Source organism: Netta rufina (assembly GCF_964035555.1).
Source record: "Netta rufina genome assembly, chromosome: 20".
NCBI classification, from domain to species: Eukaryota; Metazoa; Chordata; class Aves; order Anseriformes; family Anatidae; genus Netta; species Netta rufina.
This window is the reverse complement of record NC_140144.1, coordinates 9,644,833-9,658,137: the sequence shown is the minus strand read 5'-3', so window position 1 is coordinate 9,658,137 and position 13,305 is coordinate 9,644,833. Positions and strand designations below refer to the sequence as shown.

The 13,305-nt window shown below is 47.9% G+C and overlaps 2 protein-coding genes across 5 annotated transcripts; both read right to left on the bottom strand.

Moving 5' to 3' along the window:
- Positions 1-1,716: 1,716 nt before the first annotated feature.
- DNLZ (DNL-type zinc finger) lies at positions 1,717-3,675 on the bottom strand (the record flags this gene model as incomplete). The annotated part of the gene is made up of 3 exons (XM_084298818.1): positions 1,717-2,025; positions 2,685-2,824; positions 3,478-3,675. 3 exons carry the CDS (start codon positions 3,673-3,675, stop codon positions 1,854-1,856), a joined length of 510 nt encoding a protein of 169 aa, XP_084154944.1. The 3' UTR covers positions 1,717-1,853.
- A 339-nt stretch (positions 3,676-4,014) lies between these two features.
- CARD9 (caspase recruitment domain family member 9) lies at positions 4,015-12,494 on the bottom strand. Of its 4 annotated transcripts, none has more exons than XM_084299080.1 (13): positions 12,390-12,494; positions 10,749-10,972; positions 10,010-10,147; positions 9,515-9,840; positions 8,974-9,153; positions 8,629-8,778; positions 8,033-8,158; positions 7,725-7,916; positions 7,361-7,402; positions 6,875-6,920; positions 5,385-5,455; positions 4,550-4,644; positions 4,015-4,367 (listed from the first exon to the last, which is right to left on the bottom strand). In XM_084299080.1, coding segments are annotated over exons 2-13 (1,551 nt in total). In that variant the 5' UTR covers positions 10,933-10,972; positions 12,390-12,494; the 3' UTR covers positions 4,015-4,366. The 4 variants fall into 4 exon arrangements, with proteins under 4 accessions (XP_084155206.1, XP_084155203.1, XP_084155205.1 ...); XM_084299077.1 differs by having other exon boundaries at positions 4,562-4,644; XM_084299079.1 differs by having other exon boundaries at positions 4,562-4,644; positions 8,629-8,775.
- Positions 12,495-13,305: the final 811 nt, after the last annotated feature.

Genomic DNA, 13,305 nt, shown 5'->3' with positions numbered 1-13,305 from the left:
GCACGGCAGCAGAGCGCTGTCTGCTTGGAGGTAACACAATCACCCCCCTTCCAGCAGTGCCAGCAGCTCACACCAGGGCGAGCACGCAGCAGTGTTCCAGGACTCCTGTTTCTTAATGAACACGTGGATCACTCCAGCATCTGATTGTGTCAGAGCCATGTTTCTTTAGGACATGAGCACGCACAAACCTAGCTGCGGGAGGAAGCTCCTGCCCTTCAAAGCTGTTCTATCACTCTGAACGGAGGTACCTACAGGAAAACATGAATATTTGAACCATGCTTACAATAAAACACGTATAAAATTACTATAAATGCTTCAGGTGAACAAAGAAAACTCATTAACGCTCATTAATACATGCAATGCCCTCACTGAATACCTGAATGATTAAAGGCCACGGACACCTGGATGAGTTTGGCTGCAAGAAGTGGGTTCGTTCAGCTTGGAGGCACAAAGGCAGAGGGATTTTAGGGCTTTCTGTAGCTCTCTGGTGCGTGGAGGATCCAGAGCCAAGGCTCTTCTCAGCAGTGCAGTGCTTTGAAGGAAGGCAACGGGCACAGGCTGAAACCCAGGGCGTTTCAGTTAGGCACGAGGATTTCTGGTGTTCTTTTACTATGGAACTGATCAAATACCAGACCAGGGCTCCAGAGGCTGTGGGATCTCCACCATCCTCAGATACTCAAGCCTAGGCTCTAAGTGTCTTTAACTGAGCCTCCTTTGAGCAAGGTGGTTGGATTGAAACCTCCAGAGGCCTCCTCCAACCTACGTTACTCTTTGATATCAAGTTTAAAAACATAAGAGGACACTTCACAGTGCTTCAGGCTGCTGGTCCTTAAGATAAGCTGAACTTTTACCCAGGCGGGGAGAGGAAGCCCTACGAATGTGCAATACGATCACCTTGCAGCCTGATTCATCGCTACCCAACGTTACGTGCTGGTAAACACCTACATTTTGCATTTATGAAGTTATTATTTTTTGTTCTAGCTGATCTTAACATGCAGCAGTAGCATTAATAAGCACCTCAACGTCTGTCAAATGAGACAAATTCCTAGGTGCTCCACTTATCTCCAACATGCTTCACAAATATTCATTCTGCCTTCACGCCCGTCCTCCCCCTCACCAGTGAGGAAGTTGCATAACCCCAGCACCCCAGGGCCGCTCACTGCGTCACGGCCCCGAGTGGAATTTCCGAGCAGGGGCTGGCACTCCCACGGGGCAGCACAGCCTGCCTCGTGGCGTAACCCCCAGACAGGGATTTTCAGCCTAGTGGTAGACAGAAGGGGCACAGAACCTTTCTCTGGATGATAAAAGGGGAAATGAAAAAGCAGCACTTCAGTGGCTGCGGTGAGCTGGTTACCTGATCCTCCTGCAGGGACGTTTTAGCTTTGCAAACTCACACATGGTCAGACCTCCTCCTCAGGTGGTATCAATCGCCTCTTCTGCTCAGCTGCTGTGCCCTGCGATGCTCCTCCAGGAGCACAGCCATCAGCTGCTCACGTGCAACAGCTGGACAGCATCAGAGGGCACTGCTAAAGCCTGCAGTTAGAGCTGCACCTGCCCAAGTTAAAACACACGGACAGAGAATTAGCTCCCTTCTCACCTGAGAACAAAGCAGGCGTCCTGACACTGCTGAAATGCTCAAAATTGCTTTAATGTCACCAAAACAAGTACCAGGAAAAATATCCACACTCCACCTCTAAAAATATTGGCTTGCTCAAAGTCAAAACTACGTAAGACAAAGACACAACAGAGAAAAGACCGACGCCTGAGTTTATTTTAAACACAGACCATTGAAGTTAGGAAAGAAACGTTAACAGTCTCTCTTGCCATCAGCAGAATGACACAAATCCCACTCGTCACGTCTGTCCCTTGCCGCCAGTCTCTGGGGGGCCTTCCCCACCTTCTCCCTCTGTCGGATGACTTTGAGACCCGGTATCTGCCGTGCCTTCCAGAAGCAGCTCCAGGGCTTCCTCACCAACCACACGTCTCACCTTCTCCCCTTTGGCTGCCAGGATTTCCTCGATATTCCTGAACAGCAATTTGAAAACCAACAGTGACACTACAGCAAAGGCTGGACAGAAGAGTCTACTGCGTGCTGTCTCCTTTACACTTTGCTCCCGGTACTAACACCACACAGCAAATTAGCACATGCACTTTATGATACCTTTCCATAAGTTTGGGAAGCCTATGGGATATCCAAACCTCCTAGGACCGTTTTTATCCATTAGGATCAATAAATTAGCAATTATGGCAGAACAGAAATTTTAAAGGTGTCTAAGGGAGTTAGAAATCACTGAAATTCAACAGCACTCTGGCCCCCACATTTGAAACACTTCGCCAGGTGAACCTAGCAGCGATTTAATAAAGCCTGAGGGAGAACAGAACTTCACACGCAGTAATTCACCTGCTGGCACCAACAAGAACGTCTGCGTCTCATGCAGCTTCTGTTGCTGCTTTACACCATTTATTTGGATCCTAGGTAGTGAGGTTCAAATTATAGGTGATTATAACCTCCATTCACGTGCTTCCAGAAACTGGATGAAATATAGAATTATACCAAATAAAACCTGTTTTGATCTAAACCACATTTTAAAAACATCAAAGAAATAATACCCCAACTCGGGAGGATCTGGTTATAGCTCAACAGTCTTTTTCCCTTGCTAAATGAGCGTTGCTGGCACACCTACCTTTTCCCTTCCAGATCCGAGAACCACCCCAAGTTATCTGCTATGACGTGGTGATTCTTGCAGCCGGGGCACTTCACGATGACCACCCCTTTATGGTAGGCTAACTTGGAAATTGTTTTTGCTGAGCGCGTCTGGCAGACCTGCAGAGCAAACAGACAGCAACAACAGATGACAACCGCAGCTTCTGGACCCTTCAGAAAGGGAAATCTTTTCCCGAGTGAAATATTTATTTTGTCCTCCCTCATCTCCAGCTACTCCAAGGCTGCTCGGCCACGGGACGATGCCGTGCAGCTCCAGGGGCACTTTGCAGCTCAGGTCTGCAGGAGGCAGCCCCACAGCCTGATCTTCCCAGGCTCTGTCCCCCATTTCTTTGTAAAAGTGGTAAATGGCAAACGGTTTTCATAGTGGGGCAAAGTGCACAACTATAGAGTAAAAATGAAAATAAAATATTGGTGATTCAGGCAGTTCTGGTACCGTGGATCTGTATGTTGGGAACTTTGGGAATTTCACTGGGATCCTCACCAGTTTGGAGCATGTTTTAGCAGCATCGGCTCATCGCACTGATACAACACTCCCGTTATGTTTAATTAGAAAAAATACGAGTCCCTGCTACCCAAACCTGCTGCCTGCAAGGCACCCAGGGCGACGAAACGCGTTTGTTTTTGTCTTTTTAACGCGTTTAAAGGAAACAAACGTGAAGCGATTTCAGCGCCCCCCTGCCCTGTCACCACAGGGCTGCCCGGCGGGGGGCGGGAAGGCGCCGGCTCCTGCTCGCCCCTCGGCCCCGGCCCACCTTGCAGGTGTACACCAGGCGGTAGTGCGAGGCCTGCAGCTGCCCCACGGGGCCCGAGGCGGCGGTGCAGAGCCGTGCCGGTGCCGGTGTGGGTACCGGTACGGCTGCCGGTGCCAATATCGGGGCCTTTCGGGGCCGCCGTGCCGGGGAGCCCCTCAGCAGGACCCGAATCGCTGTCCCCGCCGCCCGCCGCAACATGGCGCTGGAGCAGGCGCGCGGAGAGGGCGGGCGCTGAGGCGGCGGCCGCCATCTTGGGGCGGTGCCGCTGTAGGGAACGGCCCCGAGGCGGGAGGCGCCCCCGGGCCTCGCTCAGCCCCCCAAAAAGACCCCCGAGCCCCTTCGTGGCACGAAGCGGAGCCCATCCCGTGTTGTGCATGAGCAGCACCCACCCCCGCTTTTTTCTGTTTTATTCCACGCGAGCCTGGAGCGGGGAGCAGGCTCTCGGAAGCAGAAGCTCCCTCCCATGCTCCCTGGCAGAGCTGGTGCCACACGCGCGAACGGCTCCGAGCCTCAGCCCTGTTTATTGATGTACTGCACACCCCTCACGTTATTGTGCATCTAAAGGACAAAGTTCTCACTGACAGATGGACGGGGACAGGCACGAGGCTAAACACAGTCCAGTTACACACTTTAACTTCTCATAGTGTTGGTTATAGTCCAGTTACAAGCTAACTTCTCATACATGTTGGTTTAGATGGTTTTAAAATCCATGTAGTCTATTTGTAGAGACAAATACAGATCACACTCAGCCCCTGGCCTTTCTGCTGTTTGCTTCTCAGGTCGGCTCCTGCCTTTACGAGCCCTCGGTGTCAGTGTTGTCGCTGCCTGTGGTGTTTTCCCAGTCTGCTTCGTGGTGCTGCCCCTTTGGTACTCTTCGCATTGCCCTTTTTCTGAAAACAAGGGTAGACGTTTCAGTTTTAGAAGATGTTGAACCTCTGAAAATAAGTTCTGTAACAAATTTAAATCCTCCCTGAATCAAGGTTGAGGACAGGGAACAGACTGAGTAGAAGAAATACACACAACAAGCTAATCACTTAAGTCGCAAGGTTACGTCTAAATTAATCCTGCTTACTAAAGGCCAGACCTTCGGTAACGCTCAAAGCAGTCCTTCATCCTCCTCCGCTCCTTTTCTGCCAGTTCCTCATTGGCCAAGCCACACTCCTTGAACTGGAGAAAATGCAAACAGACATGAACTGCATCCCTCTGAAGATCAGATCAATTTTATTATCCAAAACTGTTCTGTAAAGACGGCTGGTTTTGAGGCTGATGTACTGTGTTTGGCCTCTGCAAGGTAAGGCTGAAAACCACCCAAAGAAGCGTGATGATCTCCTCTCAGACTTGTTTGTGCCCTGAATCATTCCACATGCAAATAAAGGGGGAAAACTGGAAACCTATGCCTTAAAATGACAAAGTATAGCTGTTCGCTGCCCAAACCCTCACCTGGGGAAGTACACCAGTGTGTAGAGCTAGCTTCCTGCATCTGCTTGGACCTACAGAATGAAGTGCAGCGTGTTTACTCCTGGGCTGTTCACTACCGTGTGTCCAGGATGGTAACACATCCCAGTTTCACATCATTTTACCATGTTTATTCTCCCCCAGTTGCCAATTTGAAATTCTATTTCATCAGTGGTACTGCAGACAGTTAAACTGAAAAACAACCATAACCAGAGATAAAGGCCAGAAAATAATTTGAAGGTCCTAAGCAAAGATGGAGAAATAACCAGCAGATGAGTATTCTACTGTTCAGAGCTCACCCTTTTTGGAGGGGGCATTTTGCACAGACTGCTTTCTGGAAAAGCAGTAGCTGCTTCCATGCTTCTCAAACTTAGTAAATCTATCATTAACAAGAACATTAAAGATCTCAAACCCCAGTCGGCGTAAAGAAAAGCCCACAAAGATTCTCTTACAGTCGGTGATTCCAGAGGCAGATTGCTCTCTCGGGTGCTAAATTGCTGGGTTTGTCCTTCAGGGCAGTCTTCTAAAAGATGGAAAAATCACAGCATTAGTCATAGTTGCCACTGATAAGTAACTTCTTCTTCCACTAGTTCAGCAAGTAGCAATAGTTATAATGTAACAGCTGCCCAACAGAGCACAGAATCAACAGCAGAACTGAAACCAAGCCTTAAAATGTTTGGGATTTAGTCTTCTAATCAATGTGAGAGTCACCAATCATTTTATTTGATCCCCTGAATCTTGCTTAGGATGATGGACTTCCCAACAGGCTCAGAAAGAGAGACCATCTATCTAGTTTCAGCATATGGGGGAGCAAAATGAACCTTTGCAAAGCAGCACCTCTGCTTAACAGCATCAAAAAAAATTGTGTTGAAGATGACCACGAGAAATAATTCTAAACATGATTTTAATCACAATTTGTCCCTGTTCCCCAACAACTAAGTCTTGCATATCAAGATGCTTAACATCAGGTGATAATTTAGTGAAACTCCTTAGTGATCAGGTACTGTGCTACCCAATTTTGAACTGAGTGAGGTACAATAATACAAGTATTTTTTTGGATCAGTGTTGTTTAGCTTTTGTGAAAAATCTCCCATCTCAATAAATAAAAAGAGATCAGAATAGAAAGTTTCTTCTGTGCTACTTTTCCTTCTTTCTCAACATGTTTTGAAATAAAATCTCAAGTTCTTAGAGGAGTCTGTTAATTCCTCTCCACACTGCTGAATCATTTCCACTGGGGATGCCACAAAAACAGAACCAGTGACAGCATTAATTACATGGTTCTGCTTTTGTGAAAACAGCCTGCAACATAAAAGGGAGGAGGGGAAGGAAAAATCCCTGAAGAAAGCCACATGGTCCTTCTGAACTGGAAGGATGCTTTTTCTGTTCTCAGCTCAGCCACAAATGCAAGAAGACTTGGGAAAAAAAAAGACATCCAGGAACTGTTTGTCAGAGGCACCATGTACTAGGTGACTTTTCCTGGACAAATTCAGAAGACAGATTACTGAAAAAAAAAGACTCAAGGACCTAGGACAGCGTAATGACACAACTTTGGCACATCATTCAGCTGTATGAAAGACTATTTCAAAGACCACGTAGTAAACAGCGTGGGGAGTTTTTTCTCTCCAAAAAGCTGCACTCACTGTTCCCAGCATCTGGGGACAAGTTCTTTTTATAGGTGAGAAGGATGGTGGTATGGCAGAGTGCCTCAGGATTCTAGAAGCCTTGATTTATGGGTGCCTATTCTGAGTACTCTCAAGGAAGCCTTACTCAGAGGGCCGAGCATGCCCCCACTGAGAAACACCTCTCCCAAACCGAGTCTCCAGTCATGCTTCCCCTTCTCTACTGAAAATAAAAAGCAGGGATTGTCTTTTCCCATCCCTTTGGAACACTGAATGATCCCTTCGAGAACTCTACCCTATGTTTTGCCCAACAAAAGCCTTACTTTTAGTCAGCTGTGCATCTTCATCTAGATGACCATGAAGAGTAAGCTATGGGACAGAAACAGAGCGAGATATGAGAACAGCCCCTTATTCCTTCTCAGACAATAGTTAGGAACAGATGGAGAAACATAAGACACAGCACATGCATAAAACCGACCTTTCCCTATTGTGTCTTGCTGTCAGCAAAATAAGAGACATTCTGAGCCAAAAGTTATCAATCTACCATAAATTTATCCTCCAAGACTATATCCAGTTCTTGTGGCCTCATTTATGCATTTTGTCTCCAAACAATGTGATGATCTCTTCCACAATGAAATTATGAACTAAGTAAAAACTACAGCTGACCCCAGAGTAATACTTTTGGCTGTTCTCCCACAAGAGGCAATCAGAAGCAACCCAAAATAATTTGATCCCACTTGCCTGCTTAGACTTAACAGCCTGAAACTATCCCATCAGAAAGTAAAATGTAAACACGGTGCCCTACTCACTTCCTGGGAATCTCTGGAAGAGGTGTCATCCAGGTCAGAAGTCTGAAATAAAACCAGTAACTTAATTATTCCTTGTGAGCAATGAAGTTGCAGTAACAGAACGTATAGGAGACTGAAAGCTTCAGAAAACAGAGAATTGAGGACTTCCTCCCTCCCACAATCTTGTCTGACCACTTGGAGAAAGTACACAAGATGCCACACTAATTAAAAGCCACGTGATGCCTTATTATTTCCAAAAACCCATTTACTCTGCTTCCATTTCATCTAAATGGCTCATACATGTTCTCTAGAGTTCATAACAGTCAGATGCTCTGCCTAAACTGAGCTTTCCAAGCCCTCGTACACGACAGCCCCACAGGCATACCAGTGCAGGTAGCTCCAGCTGCAACCTTTTCAGCTTGGCTTCAGTAGCCAGTAGCTGGCTCTCCTTTTGGAAGAGCTGCAGCTGCATCTCGTCACATCGCTCCCCCAGCTCCCGAATCTGTTTTCGGTAGGTGTCCCTCTCGACCAGGTTCTTGGAGTACTGCGTGTAGAACTGTTCCCTGGTCAGCAGTGCCTGGTGTAAGGGGCAAGATGTCACACGTGGCACGTCACATGCAGGGTTACAACACCTGCCTGCTTCAAGCAGCAAGCCAGGAATTAGCAGCAACCCCAGGAGGAATGTTTTATCACCTGGTCTCTTTCTGAAGCCACTTCCTCCAGCTGCTGCAGGACGGCTTCGATCCGTTTTTTGTACATCTGGGTGTCCTTCCTCAGGGACGTGCACTGTAGCTCAAGCATCTCCTTTTCTTCTGCGTACTGTTGAGACATGGTCAAAAGCACCCTGCAGGTGGGGTTGAGTCGGAGCTAGGATCTCACCCCTTCTGCTCCGTGCCACAGCCTGACCTCCCTGCAACATCAAAGTGCAGCCAGACTGTCCAGCTGGAGGCAAAACCAACCAGAAGACCAGTCAACAAGACTAGAAGGACTGCTGACACAGTGGATTTACAAGCACCAGAGCTGTCAATCATTAGAAAAGCTCTCATCACCCTCCAGGCTGAGGCATGGACTGTTAATTAACAGACACAGGCATCAACAGATAACATAGTTACTGTCACAGAGTGCTAAAATATTAATAATTTCCTCGGACTGTAACACGGACCATAGAACAGGAGCAGCAGGGATCACTGCTGAGCAGCTCCTCTGCTCCACAGGTAGGACATGGCAGGTGCTTCATCTGCCCGTGTTACCCACTGACCCCCAGCAGGGATTTGGACTGCACCGCTTACTTTGTCTTGGAGCACCTCGGCTCGTCGCAGCTCCCTGCGAAGGTTGTAAACGGTGTTCATCAGCTTGCGGCGCTCCAGTATCTGGCTGCAGTCGTTCTCCAGAGTTTCATTGGAGAGGCTCTTCTCCAAATTTTGTTCCCTGGCAACCTGCTGGACAAGGAAGAAAGTGAGATACAGCAACCATCTCGCTCTGTCAACTCTCTCTCCGCAGCCCCACGTGCTCTGTTTGACCTGGGAGAACAAGGCCACAGCTGAGCCACACAACCTTCAGCACAGCCCCATCGCTGCCCGGGCTGAAACAAACAATCACTTCTTAGGATTCCATATCCAATTGCTCCCACCAACCTGGAGAGTGTTCTCCAGCTCCTGATTCTTGGCCAAAAGCAACTCCTTCTCCTGCTGTATCTCCCACATCACCTCGTGGCTTGGACGCTGCTCTATGGCATGCTTCAATTTCATCGTGTGCTTACGCTCCAGCTTGCAGTCATCCTCAGCCTTCATGAGGCTGTGCTTCAAGTGATCGATCTACAAGGAGGTTCAGAACATATCAGTCACAGGAAGAAAAGTCCAGCCTCCAAATGCAGTTCTCCTGTGGCAGTTCTCACTCCCCAGACAAACGTGGGGCACGCTTTTCTCTGTTTTCCCCAGGAAGTTTGGTGCTCTGAGGATCAGAGCCTTGCCTGGCTGCTAAATTGGTACAACGTGCTGGTTCTGTGCTGCCCTTGTGAGAAGGCCTGCGCTTGAGTGAGGGCAAAACAGTTAATTCTTCACAGCACAGCCTGCAAGACATGGGCTAGGGACCACCAAGACATGCCATCTGCTAAGGAACATGCGCAGTAACTGCTCTTCAGGGATCGAGTAAGAAGTGAAGAAAAGGGCGACTGACCTCCAGGAGCAGGTCCCGATTCTTCATGAGGGCAGCGCTCTTCTCCTCGCTCTGTTTGGCGTAGCTCATGGCCAGGTTGTAGTTCTCATCCTTGCACTTGCGCAGCTCCTTGCTCAGGCTGTCCCGCTCCTCCTTCATCTTCTGCGCCCGCTCCTGGTGCTTGCGGAGCAGGCTGTCCCTCACCCACATCTCTCTGATCGTGTTCTCTTTGGTGTGCAGCCACACGGTGAGCTCCTGGGCCTTCTGCCGCTCCTCCTGCACTGTCCTCTGCAGCTTCATGATCTCGCTCATCAGGAGCTGGCTCAGGCCGGACTCTCCGGCCGTGTCTGTGGGGTGGGCAGGCATCAGCTCCTGCTGTCCTGTCTGCCCCCCAGCCACGCACGCAGCGCTGAGCCCACCCCCACTTATCTGAGTCAAACTCAGAGGTGAATTCCCCCTTCAGTTACACAGCACCAGTAAGCGAGGAGCTGCTGCTTCTCAGAGCTCAAACTTTACCTAGGATCATAGAGAAAACCCTGCTTGGGTCCTTGCCGGTTATCTTCTTGTAGAGCTGTGGATAATACAGCTCAAGACTCTCCATAAACGCCTCAAAGCCCTTGCGCCCCGTTCGCTGAAGAATGTCCAGGAGAACACCTGAAAAACCAGCAATAGTTCCATTAATCTATTTTTCTCTTTTCCTATTTCAGTTTCAAAGAATTGCTCCAATTTCCCCATATGCAGGTTAAATTCCTTGGGATCAAATCTCCTGGCCAATACTAAGCCAACTGCTGTGGAGGAACAAATAAAACTTAACCCTTCTATCTAGCTCATATTAAAGTGGGTGCACAAGTCTCAGAAGGGTGCTTTGTTATCCTGCTGACAGCTACAGAAGAAGTAAGCTAAAATGAAGCACAATGATGGTTTCTGCAGCTTGAGGCTCCGCTCCCAAATACCAGAGGCAAATATAGGGAAAAAAAAAGTGCCACTAAGTAAAAGGTATCAGAGACAAGGCTAAGTAAGACTTAAGACTGAGCTCAGTTGCCTACTTTGCCTAGAAATAATTCTGTACCAAACCAAGCCCAGGGTGCTTCTTGTCTGGGTTTGCAGTTTCCCAACATGAAAAACATGGAATGTAAATTAAAAAAAAATAATAAATGGAATGTACCTGTTAGGTACTGGAAGGAAAGCAAGCTATTGCAATCTGCTCCCAAGAGCATGAGCTTATCTTCAGAGCCAAAAGCTGCACTTCACCCACCTGCCTTCCGTTTGCGCATGACCAGGCTGGGGTCGTTGAGAACTTGTTCCTCATCATCGTGGTTTATCACCTGGCACTGGCGAAGGTAGGGCGTTATTCGGGAAGGATCTATCACAGAGATCAGCTTCACGCGGAAGTTTTCCAGGTTATTCCAGCATGTCTCATCATTATCTTCTTCCAACATGGTGGTGAGCGAGAGGTATTGGCGAGCTGTCTCAGCCGTCCTTAAAAACAGAAAACAAAAAAGCAGACTCTAAGCCTCCTGGAAGAACGTGGGTGGTGCTGGGGAAACCGAGTGTGTTCACTGAGTGAGAATGGAAAAGTGTCTTCTACGTACAGGAACACATCTCTCATGCGGTCTTTAGCTCAGCAATTATGAATTCCTTGCAGAACAGGATGAAATACTACAGCTCGACCTGCAAGAACAGTGCAGTGCCAGGCTGGGGATAGCAGCAGCTCCGAGGCCAATGCCAACGCTACTGACACACACGTGAAGGAGAACCAGTGTGAAATTATGAGAACCCATAAAAAGAGTCACCAAAGCTTGATGCTTTCCCTCCAACCAGCTGAACTTCTCCCAGAGCACTGCAAGACAAAAGTGAAACTGCTTAGCAGCAGGACCACTGGTGACGGGAAAGTCATCGAGAGCCCAGTAGAGAGGAAAATCCAACAAACTCCAGATTCCCAACAGCGCACCCCAAGGAGGAGCTGTCAGCTCTCATTGACTTCAGCAGGAGTTCCCCAGATGCTCAGCTATGCTTGCAATTAAATCTTGAATTTATCCCAATGAACAACACAAAAAGGTTGGAACACAACACAAGACGAGCTGATGGCAAACAGCAATTTTCCACTTTGAAAGTGAGCATCTTCTGAAGCGAAAGCATCTTTGAAGGCCTCCTAATTAGCTATTAACTCTACTTTTTAAACAGTTCACACTCTTCCTCCTCCATCTCACAGCATCTGAGAGCCCTGTATTATTGCCTGGCTACACAATCCTAAATATAACTCCCACAGAAGGCTCTGCGAAAACCCCCAGTGGTGATAGCCCAAACTGCATTCAGCTGTGTAAGAACCTGTTTTTTCTGCAATTTATGCTCTGAAATAATGCGTGCAAAGGGTGCCTCGGTGTGCTTGGGGGGAGCTTACTTCAGGGCTCCCCCACAGCAGCTGGACCAGGAGGTTATTAGTTACCTGCCTCCCGATTACAGCTGCTGTTCATCACGCTCAAACTCTTCAGCCAGGAGCCGTGCAGCTGAGCAAAAGCAGAAAATCCAACACTGCTGTACCCAGGCTTTTGTCTGAGGGCAGTTTTATCAATTCAAATAAGAAATAAAGCAATATTTTTACTTCTTTTGCACTTTGTAGTCAGCCTGTTCCATAAGGAGTATTTCCGAAATCCCAGCCATTAATTACTACGCTCACATCACATGCCAGCAACCTCAGCAGTCAAGTTTTCAGTTGTTTAGTTTGATTTGAGGCGGAGAGGAAAGAGTTCTGACTACACAGGGGCTGAGATTTCACTCACATCTTACTGCATCTCTTTGAGCATTCCCCTGTTGATAAAAGCCACACACACCCCTCAGAGCTGTAAAATTAAAATTACTGGGTTAATATAAACCAATCGGCATTACGTGGACCAACCTGGGCCTATGCAGTCCAGATTCTTCTTGTCTCTTACGTTGGTCTGGGAAAATTCATCTGCATCCAGTCCCTGAGGAAATGTGTCCGGGCTGCAGCCTGCCTTTATACTCTGTCTAGTGCAAAAATAATTCCAGGAATAAACCCGATTCAAGAAAAGGGGAAACTACTCAGCTACGCTCTGAGGCAGAAAAGGGAGAGAATAATAAGGGGCCCCCCCAAAAAAGGGAAGCCTGAAAACATGATGGGGGAGGAGAATGAAAGCTGATGACGTTGTAAGTCAGCAGCATTACATTGGCAGTGATCTTAGACCCACTCAGACTTGGGTTTCCAATCTGTACTGCTGAAGCACCGGCTACAGCCAAGGAAGTTTCTTTGTGCAGAAAGATTAAAAAAGAGTGAAGGTCACAGGCACAGGCCTGTCCAACTTATTTCAGGGGACAAAACAAGCTGCTAAGAGTTAGAAGACAAAAGCTCTTCAAGACAGCCTTTCAACTGCTCAGGTAACATCTTCGAATACAAATGGAGGTGGCAAGAATGTGTTCTTGGTCAAGAGTTCAGCTGAGAGCGAGGATTTCTGAAGCAACGCCTCAAATTTTGGATGTCCCTAAGCTTCAAGCACAATTATGACAACTGAGTATTTGGAAGGAGAGGGAGTCCAGAACTGGCAAAGCGCAGCCCATGAGTCCCAAATTACAGGCTGTGGCTCTACCAGCAATTAAAGGAGCAGCCCAGCAAGCAGCAGTGTGGGGATGTTAAACACCAACAAACCTTTGACTGCCTCCCTCCCTTCCTACAATCCTAGAACCGTAGCTGCACCAAAAACTCACTAAGCCCGTTTTAAAAAAGCCTCGAGCATGTACCCGCTCTGATACCATGGCAGCATGACACATTTTCCCATTAGCTTCCCACTCCACTC